The sequence below is a fragment of the Acanthopagrus latus genome, chromosome 20 (genome assembly GCF_904848185.1).
Source record: "Acanthopagrus latus isolate v.2019 chromosome 20, fAcaLat1.1, whole genome shotgun sequence".
Taxonomy (NCBI): Eukaryota; Metazoa; Chordata; class Actinopteri; order Spariformes; family Sparidae; genus Acanthopagrus; species Acanthopagrus latus.
The window spans coordinates 19917921-19943252 of NC_051058.1; the positions used below are offsets into that span (position 1 = coordinate 19917921).

General features: G+C 42.3%; 1 protein-coding gene across 3 annotated transcripts; it reads left to right on the forward strand.

The window, feature by feature from the left end:
- On the forward strand, nt 1-24850 carry LOC119010070 (vesicle-fusing ATPase-like). Of its 3 annotated transcripts, none has more exons than XR_005071888.1 (23): nt 1-154; nt 4496-4581; nt 4839-4935; nt 5780-5819; nt 8493-8659; nt 8934-9041; nt 9690-9765; nt 10618-10773; nt 13330-13529; nt 14631-14796; nt 14933-15007; nt 15212-15399; nt 16363-16458; nt 16615-16771; nt 16945-17078; nt 17512-17578; nt 17687-17766; nt 19714-19848; nt 20031-20144; nt 23730-23785; nt 23928-24000; nt 24326-24517; nt 24640-24850. XR_005071888.1 is itself a non-coding variant. In XM_037081925.1 (22 exons), exons 1-21 carry the CDS (start codon nt 143-145, stop codon nt 23956-23958), a joined length of 2241 nt encoding a protein of 746 aa, XP_036937820.1. In that variant the 5' UTR covers nt 1-142; the 3' UTR covers nt 23959-24000; nt 24640-24850. The 3 variants fall into 3 exon arrangements, 1 of the variants encoding a protein (XP_036937820.1); XR_005071889.1 differs by having other exon boundaries at nt 24367-24517; XM_037081925.1 differs by lacking the exon at nt 24326-24517.
- Nucleotides 24851-25332: the final 482 nt, after the last annotated feature.

The following is a 25332-nucleotide window of genomic DNA, read 5'->3' on the forward strand; positions in this document are numbered from 1 at the left end:
CTTGTGTGCGTCGTGTACGTGATGACATCATAGCACGTCGGGAGAGCCCGCCTCCCCGCACGTTACAACCAACGTCTGCAGTTGTTCTGTCAGCAGACGCTTTCTACTGAATTGCACTTGAACTGGAGTAGAAAACACAAAGATGAGCGGCCGGGTGAGTTCATTTCAAGCGAATATTACAATTTGAACAGAAGTAGAGCACTCACGTAAAACAGTCAGTACCAAAGCTAACGTTTAGCTAAAGTGTTAGAGGCTTTTTCTTGACACGTAAAGTGAGCCAACACGGCATTAGCCTGTGTGGCAGAATCAGATGTCATTCAAAACTTCGTAGGCAGCCCGGAAGACGAATGGAGTATCTCATGACCACTCACACTGTTGCTAGCATGTAGTACCTTTACTGTTGTTGTACTATATATAAGTTTAAATATGTAACAAAGTGCGTATTTTAGCCACGCAGTCGGTCAGTATTGTGTTCCCCGTGAGCAGCAGCTGGTGACCACTGTCGCTTTTTAAACGCCTTTTTTTACGTGAAAATGCTAAATGGCAACCTATTGAGCAATTTCCTTGACAAGACGTTTGGAAATCTCTCACTGGGTATTGACAGTGTTATTTACTTCGATGCAAAGGACTTTAAACACAGCTCTGAGTTTTAAAGGCCAATCCAATAATGGCCCTGAAGAGAAATGAAAGGACAAAATGGGTCTAAATGAACAAAAGGACACATAAACAGATCTGATGTGGAAATAAGGGAAATGTAGCAGCATTTTAAATGGACAGAAACTTTCACTATGCAGTTGTTGACATCAAGGGTAGACAGATAAGCCTCTGCCAATATTCAGTATTTCCAGATTATCAGTATCTCACAATGTCCTGCCCACAATAATATCTGATGTGTAACACATCACAATTAATAGCCTGTAAATTAAATAACGTGAATCTGCAAAGTGACTAGTAACTAAATGTATCATATTAATGTAGTGGAGAGAAATGAATAAGTAGCAGAAGATTAAACTACGTCAAAACTGTGCTTGAGAACAACACTAGAGTAAAAAATGTACTGTATTTCATCACTGGTTGTTCAACATTTTGACACAGTTTCATTTTTACTGCAAATGAATATTGGTACAAATTATCGTTTTTTTCAGTGTAGTAGTTTACATTAACACACAGTTGTTAGTGTTTAAGGATCACCTAGTTAAAAGTGAAAGTATTGCAGTCTAACACAAAACTCTGCATTAAATCCTACATTCATGGAGGTTGTTATGGCCTCAAATTCCACAATGGCTATGATTTTTTTGTTTGATAGGGACAGTAGTACATAGCTTATTTGCTATACCAGAGTTAGCTATAATTTAAATCTCAAAGAAGGGGCAAAGAATTTGGCAATAGAAGGCATCCTGACTGGAAACATCACAAACAGGCATGGTTCATTACTATTACAAGAAGGCTCCACAGTGGGTGATTAAAACTGCTCAGAACATCAGTGGTACCATCTACAGAGCATCATTGTCATCAGTGAAGTGAGATGTCTGCACAGAGCCCAAAGAATAATATGAGATGACACCCACCCCAGCTGCAGTCTGTTCACCCTGCTGCCATCTGACCAAAGATACAGAAGTATCTGCTGTCGTACAACCAGATGACAGCAGCTTCACTCCCCAGGCTGCAAGACTCCTGAACTCATCCTCAATCCTCCATTAGCTAAAGTAGATGTAGCAGGACTCAAGGACTCAATCATTATTTTGTATTTGACACCCACCCCAGCTGCAGTCTGTTCACCCTGCTGCCATCTGACCAAAGATACAGAAGTATCTGCTGTCGTACCACCAGATGACAGCAGCTTCACTCCCCAGGCTGCAAGACTCCTGAACTCTTCCTCAATCCTCCGTTATCTAAAGTAGATGTAGCAGGACTCAAGGACTCAATCATTATTTTGTATTTTGAACCCTTGTGTAAAAAAAATGACATCTTGTACCTTGTACACCTAGTCCTGACAAGTCAGGGGACTGAGATAACATCTCTGTTTAAATATAAAAGTATAAACAGTTACAAGACAAAACATGTTCACTATACAATCGCAGCAACTGAAAAATAAATGAACTAACAAGTTCAGTTTTTGTTGGAACTGCTTTACTTTAAGAGTTGCTCAGATTATACTGAACTTTCTTGAACCTCATTAACACTTCACATTTGAGCTGATTATATGGAAACAATGTAAAGAATGCCCCGCTTTAACACAAGGATCTGGTGCACAACAAAGATTTGAAATATTCTCTGCAATTAGACTCAAAGGCACAATTCATAAGTCACATTTTCAAGTTAATTATTTAGAAATATTATATCCATTAGAATGAGAGTGTAACACCACAAAACATGCATAATGCAATAAAAGGAAGAGTTCAGTTTTAAATAAAAGCATATTTATCTGCAGTTCATGCTCTCTAGATTTCTAAATTTTGAGAGCCTAGATACTAAAATGCTTAAATTAAGTTAAGTTTGATGTTTTTGAGATGTAGGTCAGTAGGTAACTTAATTAGGTTATTGGAATGAGAGCTGTGTTCTTCTAAGAAAGGCTTAATAAAGTGGGATTTTCGTATAAATTTAAACGTCTGTTATGACATTATTACTCCTATATTCCATATGCTCCTATTTATGTATTTAGTATTCTATGTACGTGTTTATTTGAAAATGGGTTCAGAGAATATGAGTTCTTGCCGAGTAATTTGTCGATTATTTTCTTTATAAATCAATGAATTCTTGCAGTTCATGATAGTCTGATTTGTAATAGACCACAAATACTGTATCTAGTCAAAGTTGGTACTTTTTTGAGGTCAAATCAAAAGAGGCTATGTTGAACCGAACCATTTAGTTGACATTTCATCACAGTGCATGCTTCATCTTAGCTTTGAGAGATGCCTAATCATCCAGCCAGCAGTTAATACTGTAGATCAGACTTGAGTAGCTCAGTGTGAGGCAGTATGGTACTTCACTCCACCGAGCTTCTGGGAAGATGCATTTCAGTCAGGATCAGAGCCTGAAGAGCTGCGGCTTTCCTCGTAATGATGTTTAAGCCCTCGACATCCAGTTTCTCACTTTCATGTCCCCTTTAAGTATCTCTGAGGTCATTAAACTCATCTTTTCCCACACTGTCAGACGGTAGCACATATTCTGTGTGAGTGTAGCTCTTTTTTTAATGGCTGCAGCATTCCATCAAATAGAAATATTCAAGATGTCATTATTTCCTGCACTTTTCCAGTAAAAAAAAAACTCAGCCTGTAAGACCTTTAGGAGGAGTTTATAAACTGAACTAGAGCTAGAAAAAAGTTCTGAGTGTTTGTGCAATATTTGGCTGCATAGCACGACTTTGTAAAGACTGCCCGACACTTACAAAATAAGAGAATCTTGCTGAGGCTTAAAAATAATCCCTCTCAATCATCAGTCATGACCCACCAGAAGTGTATGGCTGTTTTGACCTGCAGAAACCATACCCTCAGCTTGTGCTGACTTATTTTTATTTCCCTGTGTTTGCAGTGTTTCTGAGTGCCCCCAATTCTGGAGAAAGACAGTTGATTGGTGAGTTTTATTGCCAGGTCAGCAACATCGATATTCGATGACCTGGCAGTGAAACTGAACAATCAACTGTCTTTTTCCAGAATTGCTTGCTGAGCGTTTTGAATAGTGTCTCCAAGCAGCAACTGAAACATTCGGAACAATTTGCTCTTTAATGACTGTTATAGACACTTGACATACAGACATTTGACATTCAGTATCCAGACCTAGCAGGAAGTTTTTTGAGGGTTTATCAGTGTGAAGAGATCACCATAGCAACATGCATGTCATGGTGGTTTTGTGTAAGTGGAAGCAAAGCCTCATGAGAGCTGACCTATATAATCTGCTAGTCTCTGTAGCTGTTCAGCTTTATGGAGACTGTACATAACAACTGCAAACACTGCAGGTTATTTCATATAACAGTCCACAATACTTGCTATCAATGCATTTCAACAGTGGTACCAGCAGGTCAAGTGCTCTATATGAAAATGTTAGTTTATCAAGTCTTTTTTGCCCCCCCCCCTTTTTTTTTTATTACTATAAACTGAAAATAAACCACTGCCTGTGAGTTAAAAGTGATCTTAATAAGACTCTTCCACTGTGAAGTTGTTGGTTTAGTTCGTCTTTTCCACTTTCGTGCCACGGGGGGGGGAAAAAAGAGATATTGATTATAAAACAAATAAAATAACTGAAATGTTGTACACAAGTAGTTATTCAGTGACAGTCCCACAAAACTGATGCCACGAGCCAGCAGCTCATGAATGTGCCAGCGCAAAACTGATGCATCAGATAAACATCAGACACTGCTAATGGTGAAAGTCATTTTATTTGCCAATATGTCAGTGACAGCTGGTACTGATGTTTGGCTGATATATATTGCTGTCTGTAAAGATGAATTCCTCACTGGGGTTGTTGTTTACATGTTTCTCTGCTCTCTTTGTTTCAGGTTATGCAAGCGGCTAAATGTCCGACAGACGAGCTGTCGCTGACCAACTGTGCCGTCATCAATGACAAGGAGCCGCAATTTGAACAGTGAGTGGGATTTCCTCTGGTACATGTAACCATGCGTCATACTATATAAATACTAGTCTATTTGTGTATATGCGTGTGGGTTGTTGGTTGAATGGGTGGATGAACTTTATTTTGACTCTTTTGAATATTTAACATATTTAACTTTTATTGAAGTGACGCCGTTACAGGAAGAGGAAGAACTGTGACATCTAGGTTGATACTTGTTCTCCTTTATTTAAACATGTCCCGCTGTCTCCTGTTTGTTTGTCTCAATGCAGACACGTGACTGTGCGCAATTTAACCCACAAGTATGTGTTCACCTTGAGGAGACACCCCAGTGTGAGCTCTGGGAGCATTGCCTTCAGCCTGCCACAGGTAAAAAAAAGCAAAGTGTTCTCTGCCACATCATCTCTGATAACTGTGTGGCCTGATGGAAGCTGAGCATTGCTGATAAACTGTTTCCTGCTGAGTGATTGCTTTGTTTTTTTTTCTTATATCACTAATGATTAATCTCCAAGTCATCATGTCAAATGAAATATGCCTATGTTTTCACTGTAAGTAATACATTTATTTAACAGGTGATATCCACAGTTCATCCTTTTACAAATCTCCAGTAAACATCAGTTTTTCTTCTGCAGACATATTGTTGTTTAAACCTTGATCGCAGTATGTGACCTCGAGTCCTTGTATGAAAGTCGTACGTTAGCTCCTGCGGTTGTCTTTGGGCTCTTTGCATGGTCCTCTTTGTTTGTCTCAATCTGTCTGTCACTGCTTTTTCCTTTTTTGCTTGCCTGTCTCTGCCTGCTCTTCCTCCGCCTATAAACATGGCAGCCACAGCGGCACAAAGGTACTACTGCAACTTCCTCAAAACGGTCTTATTTTACCATTTTTACCTCATTAAATATTACCTACTGATTGATTTGCTCGACGTGGTAGCTGTCATTAGACAGTCATTTAAGATGGACTAAATAATATCTCAGAGTTTTGCATTTAGTGTGTAGAAATGTTGTGAAATAAGACCATACTGCAGAGGAAAGTTGCACTGATGTCTCCGTGAAATGTGTAGTACTCTTCATTTGAAGTATAGCTTTCCTAATCCTTCTGGAAAATGTAATTTGCGGCTAAACGGTTCCATTCCAGTAACGTATCCGTATAATACAAAATTAAATGATGAGACATGGAAATAACCAAATCAATCACCTGCTTTTTGTCTTAATAGAGAAAATGGGCTGGCCTCTCGATTGGACAAGAGGTTGAAGGTGAGCTTCAATTTCATTGCAGGAAACTGTTGATCCTGAATAATGTCCTTCCTGTGTGCTGTTCAGCTCCACTGTTGTCCAAAAACACGTCAATAAACCACACTGTTGCACTGGGTGACATGTTCGTTTGTTACCATGTACACGCACACTGTAGTTTATTTTTACAGAGTACTCCATAGACTGTCATGCAGCTGTAAATACTCACTCGTGCACCACATTCAAATCAATCTGCAGCTGTAAATAATCACACAAATATGCATGATTTAGTCTTTCAACTACTACTATATACACTACAGTTAGATCTGGATTTTTATTTGGATCTGCATCAATTTTAGCAGTTATAGATACCAGCCAGATTTTCCAAAATGTGGAAAACCGCCGTATCTTGCAATGCTGAAGAGAGAAAATCCTCACCAAAAGCTGATAGAGTCTAATTTGGGCCGTGACTCATCCTCCATTCAAAGTTTCACGTAATCTCGTACAATAGTTTATATTTGGTACTGCTGAAGTCTCTGAGCTCCTTTCGTCCTCACTGTATAACTGACAACTGATGTTGATTCAAATGAATGTATGAGTAAGATTTGTCTTCACAAGACGACAAAACGCAAAAGAATCCTCCTAAATCTTCTCATCTTTAAAGAAATCCACTTTTCTGAGCTGCCAACACAGCTTGAGTGCGTACTGTGTGTCATCAGTCTGACACATCATTATCGTTAAAGTGATTGTTTCTTTGTGTGGACGGTCCTCCAGGCTTTGTTTGGCTGTAACAGTCAACAGAATTCAAGAATATTAAGTGCTAACTGAGTAAAATGGTTTTGGGTTAGAGCCGCACCACATGTTTCTACCAGCTGCACAGACTTCTGATTGCTTTAGGACATCCTTTGAGCCTTTTGTGACGACTTCCATTAATCAGCCATCTATTGATTAGCAGCACTTGACAGTCTCTCTCTTATCTCTGGATGCCTTTTGAATCACAGGCATCTGCACCAGGAGAAACACGAGAGCCGCTGACATCAACTCTAACCTTCAGACTTTGAGGGGTTAATGCAGTTTACATGTGACTGACTTGAAAGGCTTGCAGTCTTTGTCACTCTTTGTCACTGTGCAGACATCTGACTGTCATATCCCGCACATTACGATTTATACCAGGGGGTTAGTGGGTTTATTCATGTCTTAAAGGGTGGAGGGAAGATGTGCAGCAGTGCGAGGAGAGACAGTATAACAATATGCGTAGATGGTGTCACTGCACATCAGTCTCAGAGGCTGGCCAGCATCCAGGGAAAGACTAGGCCGGTTCTTTGATGAGGTATTTCTCTCCAGCTCCCTCAGGCCAAGAGACGCCCGAACTGATGGGCGCTATTATAATACTGTCTGCATATCAGGAGTGAAAAGGAGGAATGAAAATATAATCCAGCAAGTGAAAGAATGAAAGAGCTTCACAGACAGCGTCTTGAGAAAAACGGCAAAACCATAGCTCTTTTTATTATTTGATCAAAGGGACGTTCTGTTCTCTCCCTGTTTGGATCAACTGAATCATAACGTTTGAGCATTTAATTACTTTCCATAATGGATGCAATATTTCAGCTTTGTCTCCTGGTAACTGTGTTATGAATAATGCAGCATTATTACCGGCTGTAATTTTCCTAATTACCTGGCAGTGGTGGAAATATCAGCCGAGTCTAGGAGAGAGCTCCTTTCAGCATCTGTAATTTCCGTAATGAGGCATTAGCAGCAGTTTGAAGACATGCAGACAATCTGAATCGGAAAAGGTTCCTACAAGTCGTATCAAATGCAGGAAATGCTGATTGTAACTGCCTTGCTAGTGAGGCATTAATTGATTTGGTAACCACTCCAAATAGACTAATGAGAGACCCTGCCTTTTAACTTGTGTCTAATTGAACATTATCCAAATATAAATATCAGAGACACTAGAAAATACACCACAGAGCTGCAGGGGGTATTCAGTAGTGATTGGGGAGTCAAGGCTTTCTGAGGCAGTCCTGCTGAAAAGGGTTCAAGTTCGAAGCATTTTGATATGGACAAAAAGGGCGACATCTGCTGGTCAGATCCTGTGTGCTGCATTTAAATGGCTGGAGAGCAATAATAAAACAGAATATAAGTTGTTTTTTTTCACTTTTATGGTAGTTATTTTGTTACAATTTGTTACATTTAGGATTCTATTGGAAGAGATCCCCTCTAAAAAGTGTTAAAATAATGATGCAGATTGACAAGAACATTGAGTATTCACAATCACAATTGATCAGATAGGTACATGAAATGAGAAAAGGGCCAGTTGTTGTGATAAACCCTCAAATGATAAGTACCCAACTGCAGTTTGCTTAAGCTCTATGAACTGTTTCAGCTTCTTTTAGCTGTTTTGGTTTTCTGGACAGAAAAACTCAGCAGGAAAAGAATAGCATCTAGCAGCTAAAGAACCCAATGTTTTCCTATTTTTCTGTGTCCCCCAGGTAGCCACAAGAATGTATTAATGCAGCTCTAATTTTAATTAGACAGCACGACTGCAGGATAAGGAAAAGTCTCCTCAAGACCTGCAGGACACACAGTGTGATTCGGCCAATTTATGTCTCTGAGTAGAACCAACGATCCTATCAGAAATCATCCAAACTATAAACCCAATCACCTAATCATCATTTTATTTTCCTCCCCATACAGTAACAGAATACAAGTTTGACAAGTCCAAACAGTGTATAAGCACCATGACGATGGAAATCGACTTCCTACAGAAGAAGAGTGTGGACAGCAACCCTTACGACTCAGACAGCCTGGCCAGCGAGTTCATCCAGCACTTCAACAACCAGGCCTTCAGCGTCGGCCAGCAGGTGCTTGGAGCTTTACAGGGATTCTAATGTGTCAGCGTGAACATTAACGAGTTTGTTGTAGAGATTAGTGGAATAACTTTTCAGGTTTGTAGATGCAGGGAGACTTATTCATACGTAAATCATGAAAGAGCGCGATGTAAGTTCACAATAAAAGCAGAAACTCTCATTATAAATACAACTGAATGAAACAGTTGAATTATTAGTTTTTCTGTCCTCATCTTATACATCGCCTTACTCACTGTGTGTCTCTATATGTTTCTTTTTTTTTCCCTAGCTCGTGTTCAGTTTCTGTGATAAGCTGTTTAGCTTAATGATAAAGGATATTGAGGCCATGGACCCCAGCATCCTAAAGGGAGAACAAGGCTCTGGCAAGAAACCCAAGGTACCACAGTGTTCCTCTGTAGAGGCTTTTATGCATAACGTGGAAGTTATTCATTTTAATGGACACAAATTATTTAAACCGCATGTAGCTGAAGTGCTAAATGTTGCACCATTCTTCTGTACATATACATATATAATTAGTCTTGTGGCTGAGTAAACATAACTGCTGATTGTAGCTTTGTCCCGAATGGTTATCAACATTTTTGTTGTTGTTTATTACTTTCTAATCCCTACATGATCCGGCTCCTCTTTCCATTCAGAACTCCTAATCCCTTTATCCTCTCTGAGACGCCTCAGTTCACAGAATCAAATGCTGTTTAAAGTTAAAACAAAGAGGGGTCTAGCTTTTACTGCTTTAGCTCCAAGACTATGAACGAACTCCCCAAGAATATCCGATCGCTGTCTCAGTTTTAAAAGCTTCTTGAAACGCATCTTTACAGACAAGCGTTTGTTCATGAGTTTGAAAGTTTGTCTTATATTTTGTTTTTGTCCCTTTGTGCTTTAAATGTCTTGTTTTTTGTTCTTGACTTCACTATTTTTATTGCCTTTTATTTAATTTTATTCTTCTATGATTCTGTTTCATTGCATCTATATTGTGCTGTGTTGTATTTTGTGAAGCACCTTTTTTTATTATTAAATCCTTCCTCAGATTCAGATCGGTTTGTTGTTGGGAAACAGTCAGGTGCTTTTTGATAAGTCGGAGAGTTCGTCCATGACTCTGGTTGGTGAGTATCACGCCTTATACACAACTTTTATAAAAGATAGCTATTTATTACCAGTTGGAAAACAAGGGGCTCCACTTAAGTAGCTGCAGTTTGGATAGTTCATTACTTGGAATGATTTTTAATTGTGTTTATTGTAGTTTAATCCGTTCTGTACAGTCACTAAGGATCACGTGATGATCACAACAAAAAGTGAGCAGCTAAAACTGCTGCAAACCTCATATTTACTTTTTAATATTCATTCACTGGCTGCAGGATGATTCTTTATAAAGCCACAAGGGGGCACAGTTCACACATTTTGCACATCTTGCTCTCCTTTTTCACATTTTGTTGGCACTGGTTCAGTATTTAGGTCCAACTCTGCCCATGGCCACCTGACGGTCAGTTTACCTTCATAACAAGGTTGCAACACGATCTGGTTGTACGAAAGTTGTGAGGATTTAATTAAACACATCAATCAGAAACTAAATCTTATAAATGACAAGGCAGTTGTTCAGACAAAGCTTATTCAATGCACCATATTAATTTCACTGCAAAGAACTCAAAACAACTTTTGATTTTTAAATAAAAACCAGAGCAATACTATCTACCGAGATGTTTAAATGTTGCTCTTTTAGATTTTGTGTTGTCTTCCTTTCTTGTTTTATCACTGTTATGAAATCCTTGTTTTTATTGTGTTTTATTTCTCTGTGATTGGGTATCTTTGTAACTATATTATGTGGTATTATATTTGGTGAAGCTCTTTTGACTCTGGTTTTGAAAGGCACACTAGAAACACAGCCTATTGTTATTATTTGTCAGTATATAATCAAAAAATTAGACCCTCCTTTTGAGCAAAACTTCTACCCATTCCAGGGAAATCCAAGACCCGAGGGTCTCGCCAGTCCATCATCAGCCCAGACTGGAACTTTGAGCGGATGGGAATTGGCGGTCTTGACAAGGAGTTTTCTGACATCTTCCGTAGAGCCTTCGCCTCCCGAGTCTTCCCTCCAGACATAGTAGAACAGATGGGTGAGTTTCCCTCTTTCTCTGTATCCCGCCATCACTTATTCATTTGTTTGTGCCTTTTTACGCTGTCTCGCTGCAAGTCAGATGACGATTTCACAAGACCGTCTGTGTCGTGGCTGAGAACATTTTCAACCAGGGGACCAACAGCCCAAAACCCAAAGAGTCATATTTACTATCGTAGGTAACAAAGTAAAGCGGCAAATGCTCACATTTAAGAAGCTGGAACCAGCAAATGTTTTGTTGGAAAGATGACAGATAATTGCTACATAATATTTTACATTATCAGATTCTTTCGTTTTTCTAAATATATGCCTGTGTGGTATGTTGTGGTATGTTCAAAAAAACTCCTGTTTGGATCATTCCACAGGTGAACGGGTTCACTGGTAGCAGGTCATAGTATCATGATTGGGTATGAGAGGGGCATCAGTATGAAAGGCTCAGTTGTTCACTAGCAGGGATGGGGCGGGGTTCAATACTTTGGGAAACACATGATTGTATAAATGATATTATTACTTGGACTCAGGAAGACTTTGTACAACTCAACTTCATTTAATTTCATTTGTAAATGATTGAATCCTGATTTTATTTACATTTTACCAACTGTTCTCGTCACATCACTCCTAATTCCCTTTGTTTTATTTCCTCCTCCATAAGTGTGGAGCCTGGAGAAAGTTTACAGTGCGGGTCTTTTAATGGCCTTTTGCACCTGCTTAATGACATTTAGCCCAGACTAATTGAGAGGCCCCAGATAACCATCTGAGCTGCCATTTGGGCCTGCTGAAGGAAAAGCAGCCAGGATGACAGGTGGGGGGGAGTTGTGTTGTTTTTGGGAGAGAAGGCACTGAAGCTTCTGTCTGTCTGCTTCACCTCTCGGGGAGCAAAGGGGAGACAAGGTGAAACTTTCAGACTTTTGCTCCGACGCACACACAAAATTTGTGACGTGCACATGCACACCACCCCTCTGTCAGCGGCTGCTCTCCCTGCTCCCCACGCCTGCCAATTACAGCTTCACCTTTAGCTGGATGCTCTATCAGGGCATGCCATCTCATTACAGCAGCCAGCTGGCCACAGCCAAAGGCCGACTCCTGCACACAACCAGCCGGCTAAAGGTCAGCTCACACACTGCCGGACGCCGCCTCAGGCCCTTAGCGCTGTGGGTATAGAGTGTCTGTGTGTCCCAGGTTTAAATAATGTGTGTATTTGCTGAGCTCAGAGGTCTTTACAACAGGTTTTCACAAGACTTCAAGGATTAGGACCACGCACATGTGTGTGTGGGAAGGGAGGTTTTGTGTATGAGTCACAAAGACGACTACCTGATGGCTTTTTATTACAGTGAGCTGCTGTCCTCTGCAAAGTGAATCATCATAGTAATCTGACAGCTGTCAGAGATCTATTAATGAGTGTGCACAGGGATCACTGTCAGGGGTTTTTAGTCATGGTCCAGGCACTGCAGGAGCACACCGCCTCACCTGCTAATCGTTGATTGTGGCTTTCAGTGATTCAGGGAATGTTGCATTCCACAAAGGAATTATTCAAAGTTGTATTGCCATAATATTGAGACATGGATTAAGCACAAGCTGAAGGTAATAACTGAAAACAGCGATTGTGAGCAGTGAACAGTGCTATTATTATTCTGTTAGACCTGATAAATGCTGAAAGACTCTTAGAGAGACAAAAGTGTTCTCACACGCTGTTATTATTTAGCCTATCGAGGAGGCGCTATATGCAAACTTCCTCATACCAATTTGAATTCAGAGAGAGTGACTTTTGCTCGTGTAATTTTGTTTTTTTGTTTGTGGTTGATGGACTTCTAGGATTTTGGGAAGTGGCAATATGACAGCATTAAAATACAAAGTCATCACAGAGAGCAACAAGGATGGTGATTATTGTAGACTCACCTGGAAATTAGCATCGCCCTGGTTTCCTCAACAAAAAGTCTATGGATAGTACAGAGAATACAGTCTGTGACAAACCTAAGGTTGTGATATTTACATGTTTTATTTTGTAAGATTATCATCTACAGCCGCTTGTGCGACAGCATGTAAAGACAGAAAAGTGAGTAAATGAGTTTCAGTGTTGGCCGTGATGATGTGTGATGTCCTCGACAACCGCTGTACAATTTGGAAAATGACAAATATAAGAAATTGAGTCCAAATGATAAGTTGTTAAGCCTGTATGTACAAGCCTCTCATCAACTTGTGTCAACAGTCAGGATGACTCTTTGACACAAGCTGATGAAAGGCTTGTACATACAGTTTCACAGTGTCTAACCCAACACCAGCATGAATAAAATACTGACTTGGAAAGATTATTTGAATGTTGAATCAGGCCAACACTTGCATATCACAAGGAAAAGATATGCAAAACCAGCCCAAAATGTTTGCTCAGGATGAGAATAATTACTGCCACTTGATTGATAAGTTCAGTGTTCAGATCGTATTAGAAGTTGTCTGTTTGAGCTTCATCCAACAGAGATATGAGTTTAATAACAAGTAGAAACATTTGCTGCCTGTGCTCAATTTGACTCGTATACTTCTCTTTCCCTTTCTGTGTCTCCAGGCTGTAAGCATGTGAAGGGAATCCTCCTGTTCGGACCCCCAGGCTGCGGCAAAACCCTGATGGCTCGACAGATTGGCAAGATGCTCAAGGCCCGCGAGCCGAAGATCGTCAATGGGCCCGAGATTCTCAACAAGTACGTCGGAGAGTCTGAGGCCAACATCAGGAAGCTGTTCGCAGACGCAGAGGACGAACAGAAGAGGGTGAGTGGAGGGCACGTTAGAGTAGAAGTGTGCGCTCACAAGACTGATTTACTTACTATTTACACACTGATTTAAAAGTCATAGGAAGTCTATATTCTCCTCGTGAAACACAGATGAGCATTTCATCCATCGTAACAGAAAAAAACTAATTTCTTCAGGAGTGGAGAGATCTGCCCTTTGGTCAGACATAGCTGTAATAACTTTGGTAAAGTTCTGGTGTGTTTCTGCGTGTGTGTGTGTGCATTGAAACCCAGCAGTGACGGTTGTTTTGGATGGTCAGACAGTAACGTCGAGCCTCACTCTTCACCACCTAATGAGGGGCTGGGCTCTCTTTGACCTCCTATTAGACCTCGATACACACACACACACACACACACACACACACACACACACACACACACACACACACACACACACACACACACACACACACACCATCCAGTGTGTAATAAGGACAGCTCCACACCTGCTTTAAATGCTACGGCTTAGATTGACAGGTCTGTAGATGGAGGGATAACCCCCCACCCTGCTGCTCCCTCACTTTTTCCATCTGTCTCTCCGTTGAGGGAAGGTACTGAAAGAAAAGTGTCTCTGTCGTCTTGTTGCATATTTGTCTCAGAAATATTGGGTTTGGGAATAATTGGGATAAAAATTAACATGATTTTATAAAATCAATCCTTCTGTAAGCACAGAGAAAGTTCAATTTTTCAGCAGCGAATGTGAAAACAGCTCTGCACATCCATCATTCTACGCAGTGACACTCAAACATTGACTGGAGGGTAGACTGTAGGATGTAAAATGATATTTCTTAGGGATTATTTCATCAAAAAATTTAAGCTTTGTGGCTTACCTTACCCCCAAAAAGAGCAATTATGGCACAATAAGACCTTGAAAGCAGGAATAGTCCATTTAATTTGATGTTCACTCGTGAGTGATTAACTTGTGCACAACCGTCAACTACAAAGACACTTTTCAGAGCCAACACTGCACAACATCGAGGACCTTATTAGTAGTTTTAGAATATATTAGGTAACATCAGTATTCAGAGTTCACAGATGAACCTTTGTCATTCATTGTCTTCCTTGTCTCTCTGCTGAGCAGCTCGGTGCCAACAGCGGCCTCCACATCATCATATTTGATGAGATTGACGCCATCTGCAAACAGCGTGGCAGCATGGCGGGCAGCACGGGAGTCCACGACACCGTGGTCAACCAGCTGCTGTCCAAGATCGACGGCGTGGAGCAGCTCAACAACATCCTGGTCATAGGTGCTCAGACACAAACTTTCTCCCTCTAATTCCACAAGCTGACACAACCCACAGGCTCATCCCTGAACACCTGCACTCTCTCTAACTCATCTGCTGTCTCTCCTTTTCGCTATCTGTCCATCTGTCGCTCCCTCAGGTATGACCAACAGGCCTGACCTGATAGATGATGCCTTGTTGAGGCCAGGAAGACTGGAGGTGAAGATGGAGATCGGTAAGAAGTCCTAAACACTCTGATGTGGTTTCACAGTACTGGTAACTCCATACAGATTATTTCTGTCTACTGGAAATGGAATTAAACTAAAAACCCAGTGAACATTTAAAAGTTGAATCCAGTCCTGTAAGCAGACAGGAAAATAGGAACTCATAGGTCAGTACCAGGGTAATGCAGTGAACCGATTTGATTTGTGTCCCTCAGGGTTACCTGATGAAAAGGGACGAATTCAGATCCTCAACATCCACACGGCAAGGATGCGTCAGCACGACCTGCTGTCCACCGATGTAGACATCAAGGAGCTGGCTGTGGAGACGAAGAACTACAGCGGTGCCGAGCTGGAGGGCCTGGTCCGGGCTGCACAGTCCACTGCCATGAACAGACACATCAAGGTCAGATGTCTCCTTGTCCATTTGCCCTTTGTGATTGCAGATGAGGAGTTCTTTAAATAAGGGCTTTAGTTAGTGACTCTGTGTGTTCAGTCTCAAAGACCCCAATACGTGATCTTGTTTTTCATAATTTGTCTGGGCTACAGTCTAAACAAAAAAAAAAGTCAATATGATGCATTTGTGCTTGTCTGCTGTGCAAGCTTTTTGTTTTTGACCTGCATTCACACATTCAGTCAGCATATCCTTCCCAGCTTCCCTTTCTTTTCTAAATATCATCACTTCTGGCTCCAAAAAAACAAGATAACGACGACCATAATACCAAAGTTGAGGCTTCAGAACGGTAGTCACCAAACTACACAGGCTGCCCTTTGTGATTGCTGAAGGTTGTTCTGGGGCAGTATGCAGACCTGCAGGCAGTACTCAGGGTAAAAAAAAAAAAAAAGCTAATCTGTTTTAACTTATGATTCTCATCTGAAGGTGCGGGCCACACACCTGGTGGGCACAGTGCACTGCCGCACAGTACAGTGCCAGTTTAACTAGCCACCCAGGTGTGTGTGTACGTCCTCACTCAAGTGTTTTATCAGGTGCACAGACTCAGTTCTACACAGATAAGGTGAAGTTCTCATTTGTTAAGTGCTCTGCCCCCACAGACACACGCAGCAGCAGATATTAGAGGGTGATGATAAATGGCCAACAAGGGGCCTTACGCTCGTCTGATGGCTGCGATGTTTCTCTTCACTCCTCTGAACACTTACTCTTCCCTCCCTCCTCCTCCCGCTCTGACCTTTCTGCTCTGAGGGAGCGCACTGTCTCCAGCGAATTGTGCAATCTAAATGTGCCGTACTTCACGTAATGGATTTCGTTAGAGGGAGGCGTGGAGTTCATCCCGAAATGAGAGTAACTCATTACCTTCTGTCGCTCAACTTGTGTTGTGTGTGTGTGTGGTTGTGTTTGTTGTTGTTGTAGGCTAGTAACACGGTGGAGGTAAACATCGAGACGGCAGGGAAGCTGATGGTCAGCAGGCTCGACTTCCTGGCCTCGCTGAATAATGACATCAAACCTGTAAGTTCACTCTCCTAAAATATTCTTATTTAGTTCATATTTGTCGCTGTTTATTTGCCATTTTTTATAGGGAAACAATTTATGTATCGATGGTGTAATTTTTCTTTCTCACTCGACTTCCCACCTCACTATTTCTCCTTCATTCTTCCTGTCCAGGCGTTTGGCGTCAACCAGGAGGACTACGCAAGCTACATCATGAACGGGATCATCCGATGGGGTGATCCGGTGTCAGCGGTCCTGGGGGACGGAGAGTTGCTGGTGCAGCAGACAAAAAATAGCGACCGCACACCGTTGGTCTCTGTGCTACTGGAAGGTACGGCTACACACTAACCTCATGGAAGTCAAGCAATCAGGCCAAAGTCAGCATTCAGCAGTCAAAAACATAATGATCCTTCAAAAGATAAAAACTGAAACGTGTGTTAAGGATACATTTTGTGACTTTTTGTTATCACAAACAGCTGATGTGTGTTCTGTCTTCTCCCTCAGGCCCACCTAACAGTGGGAAAACAGCGCTGGCAGCTAAGATCTCAGAAGAATCTGAGTTCCCCTTCATCAAGATCTGCTCCCCCGACAAGATGATCGGACACTCAGAGATCGCCAAATGCCAAGCCATCAAGAAGGTAGCAGACACGTAGCAGACAGTCTTGACATATAAAAACCAAAGATGATTGTTTGTGAGTCCGTAGAAAATGTCAATTCTTTGTTAATGCTGTTGTTTCTCATCACATGGATCATTTTGATTTTTAATATGAATGAAATTTCACGAATCATTCTGTTTTCACACCATAGACCTTTCTGAAAAAGTAGGGAAATTAAGTGAAATATAAAATAGCGATGTTAAACGGTCATGTGAGTAAAAGTGAGTTAGAGTTTGTACTCAAACTGATTCAAGAAGTATGGAAGATATTTTTAAGTTGGAACACATTCAGAGATGTCGTTTAAATTCAAACAGATGGTAGTCAAAGCATAACAAAGAAATAATTCTCTTTCAGGTCATGCATACATTTTTGTTTGTGAACTGGACCTGTTGGCTCTTGTTTTCTCCTTTGATAGATATTTGAAGACGCCTACAAGTCCCAGCTGAGCTGTGTGGTCGTGGATGACATTGAACGTCTGTTAGGTAAGACTCCAGTTGTCCTTCAGAGTCACTGGACAACAAGGCAGCTAAAAAAAGTGTTTTGTCTTTTGCTGATTTTATCTTAAAATAAAATATGATCCGTCTCAACAGACTACGTCCCAATTGGCCCTCGTTTCTCCAACCTGGTGTTACAAGCTCTGCTGGTGCTGCTGAAGAAACCTCCTCCAAAGGTAACACACACTCTGTGCAGCCCTCTCACTGTGGGGCTGTTAGTCCTGAGGTGGCAGAAAGAGGGCAGCAGATCTTATGGATGCCAGCGCAGAGTCTTGTGAGGAATTGTTGGAGGTCTCTGGCTGCGACTGGCATGTGTGAGCGACTGTGTGTGTGAGTGTATGGTTATTAGCGAGTGTTTTGGTCCAGGCCCGTTGTGCTCACGGTGAATGGTGGAGGTAGAGACCCATTTCTCATAGTTTCTTTGGTTGTAGTTTGTGTGTGTGTGTCTGTTGTTGATGGGTTTGTGAATGAGAGTATAGCCTCACTATATGGCTGCATGTGCATGAGAAGTGGCGCGGGGCCTGGTGTTGAATGCCTGGCTGCAGTGCTCCTCTGGGGTTGTAAAGCGCTGGGCCCAGCGGGGTGCCTGGGGCCGGGGGAGGCCAGGGGGACAGGGAGGAGAATGGGCTCTGTGAGAGAGCCAGGACCTGGCAGCACCGCCGCCTGTGTGGCACCTCATCTGCATGCAGCATCGCAACCCCCCACGCCATGGGGGGGCAGCCGGCAGCCATAATCCCCCTGTCTGCTCGCCACTCCTCTGCCTCTCCTCCTGCTTCGTCTTCTTCTCCTGGTGCTTCTCCAACTTGTCGGCTTAGTGGAGCTACATTTCTTTAGCTTCTCTTCTTTCTTCTCCGCTTGTTTGTCTGCGTCACTGTTGTCTTCTGTTGTTTTCTGTCCTGTTACGTTCTGTTCTGTTGTCCTGTCTTCTCCTGTCTCCTGATGATTTTCCTCTACCGACACTCTCGTTGGGACTCCAGGCCCTTAGGTAGCACTTTGTACAAAGGCTCTTGTAAGAAGCGTTAGTTCATAGGTAAGACGCCCTTATTCTTGTCAGATGCTTATTAACATTTGAATGTGTTAGTAAGACTATATAAGTGTTAATAACAGTATAATAACGAGGTGTATTGTCAGGTTTTAAGTGTGGGTTCCAAGGTAGCTCACCTGGTAGAACGCACACCTCATGTACCAAGAATGCAACCAGGTATTCATTTGAGTGAGGATCGTGCTTTTAGGCTGCTGAGAAAAGTTGAAACAGAATCAACTTTTGGAGAAATGCAAGTTCAGTGGTGATTATTATAAGGACTTAAGTGTTTATTACCTAAAAGCATCACCAGCCCTCATCTGACCTTCATCTGGAGCTGCTCAAGATTACACAATCATGACAGAAATGTGGTGAAATCTGGCGATCCTCAGTCTCATGTTGATATCCGACCACCAACAGCCAGTCAGAGCTGTGGTTATTAAAGACAGCCTGCATGGCATCTCTGATAGTGCCATAAATTCAGCACCAGTTCTCATCATTAACCTGAAAATGATGCTGCAAACGTCGGGTGACACAACATTACAAGAGTATCGGTAAAGAGAAAAACAAAAAAAACAAAACAAAAAAAAAACAGCACCACGGCCAAATGTTTATGTCTGGCTTCATTGTTAAAACATGATAACCACGTAGATGGAATCAAACCGGGCTTTGCTGCGATGACAGGAGACGGTTGGGCCACGGCAGCGCTCCGTGCCTCCGCTTGCATTTCTGGGCCGTGATTCACCGAAACATTCATCACACATGACGTGCCCCCAAATTAATATCGTACTGTACGCTCTGACACCAACTTCTAGCTAGATTTTATTAGAACCATCTCACACAGTGAACCTGCGAGATCTCACAGTGTGCGGTGACTTCAACTGAACATAAAGAATTCACAATCCGTCTGCTCCGATCTTCATTTATATGCACAAAGCAGTCACATACAGTATCTCCTCTGTCCTCTCCAGTCACCTTTTCTTTTCCACATCTTTTAATGCCGCAGTGAGCCTGATATGAGAAGAAAGCAGCTGACGAAGAATATGAGTAAATGAATGACTGAATGAAGACATTAAAGTCTGAAGTTCTGCGTCTCTTTCAGGGCCGCAAGCTGCTGATCATCGGCACCACGAGTCGTAAGGACGTCCTCCAGGAAATGGAGATGCTGGATGCTTTCAGCACCACCATCCACATTCCCAACATCTCCAGAGGAGAGCAGCTGGTCGAAGCCCTGGAGGTAACACACACACACACACACACACACACACACCCTGAATACATGCAGAAGCACCTTTAAACCAGTATAATTGATAATGGCTTTTACTCTGTCAGTGAGGGTGTTAAGATGTTTAACTCAGAACCTGGACTCTGAATTTTACCTGTTTTATCTCCTCTTCTCTCCTTATCTTCTCCTTACAGCTGCTGGGGAGTTTTCAGGACGTTGAGCGAGCCAGCATAGCAAAAGCTGTGAAGGGCCAAAATCTGTGGATCGGCATTAAAAAGCTGCTCATGCTGATTGAAATGTCCGTGCAGGTGAGAATGGCATGTTACACTCTCTTTGCATTTGTATGTTAAAGCCGAGCTGCACAGAGAAGGTCAGACACGGGAACAGGATAGATCATACGCTGGATTTTCAAAAATAAAAGGGACCGAATTAAGTAAAAATGACAAAATGAACACAATCGGAGCAACTCGGTGATATCAGGCAGTCGTGATGCTCATGAGTCATTTGGAACAAAGCAGCATCACACAGGTGTGGTTACAGAGACATGCCCAGTGGAATCATGGCGTTGTACCACTTTCACTCTTGGCAAAAAACCCATTAATACCCACAGGCATCTGGCTTTTGTCATCAGTGTGAACATGTAAGAAAGGTATTCATTCCCAGGTCTAATGACTCCTAAGCAGTCACAGATGTTTATAGACTGCAGCTCCGATCAGCCCTGATGGAAATGTGCCATTTTCCACCGTGAGTGTATGACACTTGTTAAAGAGCCTGACGATGGCGCGACAGTAGATTCTTCGTTCTAAACGGTGCTCCAACATCATTCAGTCAGCTGAGTTTGAAAGAGAAACTGAAGTAAAAAATGTAAAAAAAAACCAAACAAACAAACAAAAAAACCATCTTAACATCGTCACCGGCCCCCACGCTGCTTTTCTCAGTTCTCTGTTTTCTGTCACATTGTCAAATATTGCTATTTTTGCTGGCTGTATGTTGTTCATATGGTAAATCTAATGCTGATGTAACTCCATGCTCACTGATGCTGTTACATGACAGAAAGGTTGAGTAGACTGCAGTGAAGGTAAGTTAAGAAGACCAGGGCGTTCTCGTCTTTCAGCAACTCCCCCCTCATCTCTTCACATTTTTATTCAGCAACACACACTTCAGATTGGCCCGGCCTGTGTGTTATTGTTTTCCTGATGGTGCGGTCTGAGCTCGAGCACCCTGTCCCTCCTCTGCCTCCACATCTGGCCGGCATTCCCAGCAGCCAGCGCAATCTGTCTCCGTCACAAAAAACTGTCATCTATCAGCTGGAGTGAAAAACTGTGTGGCTTCGCCGATGATTTGTTGAGCAGAGGGATCCAGTATATTTCTAGTTCACGAACCGTCCTCCAAACGGTTTGAGAAACCCAAGTACGTTCATCGTTTTGAAACCGTGTACTGCTGCGCTTTTCCAGCTTACATCCATGTGTTCTGAATCAGAGGGAAGCTACTCATAAGAACAATCATGCACGCTCTGTGGTTCTCTACAATTTAGAGCAAATTCAATTAGGATCCGTCATCATGGTGGCTAACATATACAGCAGGGGATAAAACATATATTTGTACATTGAACACGTCCGACTGTGGACATGAAAACACAGATCAGAGACCCACAGCAGATTCTTGGCTTCTTATCAACACACCACTTGTATGTGCGAAGATGAGCACAGTCGGCATGAAGTGTTTTGTGGGGGGTGTTTGTGGTTTGTTCGAGGGGTTCCTGTTGAAAACGTCTGTGTCGTTATGTGTTTGTCCCGTACCCGGGTGATTTATCTGCGGAGCTCTGTCGGCCGCCCTGACCCTGTCAAAACACCGGGACAATCAATCCAGCTGATCGCGCAAAAAGTCAAGACTGGTCATGCATCATTCCCCGAGTGCTTTGGAGGCTTCATGATCTGAATGCGCGTCATACGGACTTGCAGAGGCTTTAACTTTATCCATTTATTAGAGATTTAAGGGAGGACACCACGGGTGAAAACATGTTTTTTTTTTGTTTCTGTGCCTTTTGTTCCTGACAGACGAGTAGAAAGAAAACATCCAAAATAAACAATAAGGTGTTTTTTAGTTTGGATTTACAAGCTGGAAATTTATGGAAAAAGCACATATTCTTTTTTGGATAATGCATCATTGGTACATTTAAAAATGCACTTTCAGAAAACATCTGATCCACCCAAAAATGGTCTGAATGTAAATAATGAACAGGGAAAGTTTCCTGGTGATTTGTTTTATCCTATTCATGTGTAGCTTTACCACTGATGGTTTTATTTCCTCTGCACACACACTTGTGACCAGCTCGTTCTCACCTGTTAAATGACAAGGCTTTAATGTTTAAGGAGAGAAAATCCTGGTGTGATTTCAGTTTTTGTGTCGGTAAAGCAGCACATCATCGCTCCAGTGGCAGCAACTTAACTGCAAGACTTTCTCTGGCAGTGCTCCATGAATAAATACTTTTAGTTGTTAAACTCAGTGGAGGACGGAGATGTTGGGTGTACATTTGTCATCAGCATATTATAACTGTGTTTTTGGCCTTACCTAACAGAGCTGTCCATCACTTTCACATGTCAGTGCAGGCTCCAGGTGGTTCCACTCGCAGGTCTCGGAAGTGAACACCTTCTGCTGCTGCTGAGCTAATGGCTAGCATGTTAGCTAAGCAGGAGCTGTGCTACTGTTGAATCTTTGCACGTGGCTGTTTCATTCTAACTGTTCAGCATTTTACTACTGAGTTATTGAAGGCTGTAAAAAAAAAAAAAAAAAACCTCCATGCAGAAAGACTGTGAGCTCCATCACTCACACTTATTTACGGTCACATGCTGCGGTTCATTGACCTCAGCAGGTAGAAGTCACAGCTGGGAATGACTTCATGCCCGAGCCGGCTTAAAACCAACACGGACCTCCTGAAGAAATCCTTTTGCTGTGCTGCTTGATATCGACATCAGGGCCTAAAACTCAGCGATATCTCCACTTTAATCTGTGTGTTTTGCAGATCCCCCAGTCTCCTGGAAGTGTAGTCATCTTTAAACCCAAACCTGTCAGATATGAATTTGTTTCCAGAAGACGCTGTTTCACGTTTTTAAACCTGAGCCAGTTGCAATCCGTTCCAACTGTACTGTTGGAGGCGTTTGTGCCAAAAAAAGAAGCTTTTGTTTCGCAGCAGCTTCTCCTTCCACTGTTGCTGAGATAAGTGTTTCCTAATTGCAGTGTGTTTACTAAGACAGGTAGCAGCAGCAGAAATTGACCTAAATCTGACTGCTGGCTGCTGTTAATTTCTCCCGCTTGACTGCGTGTCTGTGGTATGTTGATGATGTGTGCTGCCTGTTTGTTGAGGCTGGATGCTGTGTAATTGCTGTGGTATGCACAAATGCAGCCATGCTCTGCACCCTGCAGCCCCCAGACACCCACCCACCCCAAACCTCCAACTCCAACCCCATCCTGAGCCGCCTGAAGAAGTATGAACGTGTGTTTGCCGAGACATGCTGAAAAACAGCCACACACACACACACACACACACACACTCGGCTCAGTCTTCTCTTTATGTTTTTTCCTCTCATTCCAATGTTTCTGCCTGCTCTCATGTCTTCACTCTAGTAGCTACAGGCGATTCCAGACGTACTGTAAGTTATTGCATAGGTTGCCATTAATTTTACTTCCTCTCCCTCCTCCTCCTCCTCCTCCTCCTCCTCCTCCAGCTCTGTTTGTGCAGACTGAGAGTGTGAACTCCAGGACGTTGAGCTATTTCAACACCTCGCATCTGAATTTTTTAAATGAAACAGATGCTTGTTGGAGAAAATAGAAAGTAGGGGTCTGTTAGTAAAAGATGTAATGTGCACTAAGAGGTGACACGTCTGTCTTTTCAGATGGAACCAGGCTACAGAGTCAGCAAGTTCCTGAGTCTACTGAAGGATGAAGGAGCGTAAGTATTCACTTCCTGAGCACTCACATCTGTCACCTCAGAAGACAGACACTAGTAAGAAACACAAGACGTTTACATTCTCATCGTGGTTATCAAGTGTGATTGATAATACACTTTTTTTCTTTTCCTGCTCCCTCTGCAGACTGGGTTCTGATAAGTTTATGGCGATCTAGACTCGGTGGAGCCACGCAGTGAAAGAGAGGCATCCTTCAACGGTGAGACAGCAGCGCCTGCATCAGGATATACGGTCACATTTTCTACTCATCACTTCCTGTCTGAGCCGAAGGGAGCTAATAATGATCCTCCAGACTTTTGTGAATTTGAGGTGTCTGTATTGTAGATGATCAGGGTCTGTAGGTGTAGTGACGTTTCCTCACAGATCCATGTAGGCACCGACATTACAAGCACATCCGCTCTAGCGTTGTGTGAGAAAAGACGTTATTGTCCTACATCCCTCGTAGACAGATTGATTATAGGATTCCTTCCTGGATGTTGATGATAGCAAAGTTTCAGAAAACATTTAGTTTTTTTATTTTTAAGTTACCTGGCTAACTTGTTAATCCTGCTCTGTGAGAAACCAGTCCATGAGGAAGAGGAAGAGGAGGAGGAGGAGGAGGAAGAGAAGCTGCCCACGGTGATGAACAACAAAAGCTCCGACTTTTTTTTTTTTTTTTTTCAGTTTTCGCAGCCGGAGCTTTTTTTCCTTCACATCGCTGCCTCAGAGACTTTATGGTATAGTTAGCGCACAGCGTGTTCCTAAAAATAGGTCGACTAGACAGGTGCTCTCTTGTGGCAGCACGTCTCCTTCGCCTGCCTGTCTCTTTCTCACTTTTATTTGTCTTCTCTTCACTCAGTTGCTGAGGAACGGAAGCCTGAAAAGAGGCTGGCAGGAGGAAGCGAGCGAGCGAGAGATAGTTTCCACGTCTCCCTCTGCATCCTTCCCTTCCCATCCCTGAAGCTCTGCACGCTCCTCTCTGCACTGCAGCTTTCTGCAGCCTCCTCCTCCTCTTCAGCACTTTGTGGACGTGTAAAATAAAAGAGTTTGATGTATCTGTGTATATTGCATTTCCTGAAGACTAGTGCTGTAATCTGTACGTGATGCCTCGAGCACTCCACTGGGATTTTATATATATATATATATATATACATATATATACGTGAAAGAATGGAGGCGAAACATACGGTTCTGTGCATGCACAAACACTAATCATGACGCTGTGTGTTTTTATCTAGGCCTTCTCTGTATGCACAGATTTGTATTGTGATCATTCCAGGACGTTTCACGCCTCCACGACTTAAAAGATCTCACTCTGTTCTTAACATGTTGTGCTGTCTCTGAGCTTGTTATTTTATGAATAAATTAATTATATCTCTTACAAAAGAAAACCTCTGGAGTTAATGACGGTGGTCCAGTTTGCACAAAAACCTCAATTTACGACAGTCGCTAAGGAAAACAGTGACAACAACAGCGTGCTACCGGTTGATTTAATTATCGAATGTTCCTGTCTTAATTGCGGCATGTTGAAATGATGAGGAACTGTCTTATA

Coding starts and splice junctions, on each gene's coding strand:
- LOC119010070 (XM_037081925.1), top strand. Junction 16,459..16,614: donor TGAATAATGACATCAAACCT/GTAAGTTCACTC, acceptor CTTCCTGTCCAG/GCGTTTGGCGTCAACCAGGA. Junction 17,079..17,511: donor AATGCCAAGCCATCAAGAAG/GTAGCAGACACG, acceptor CTCCTTTGATAG/ATATTTGAAGACGCCTACAA.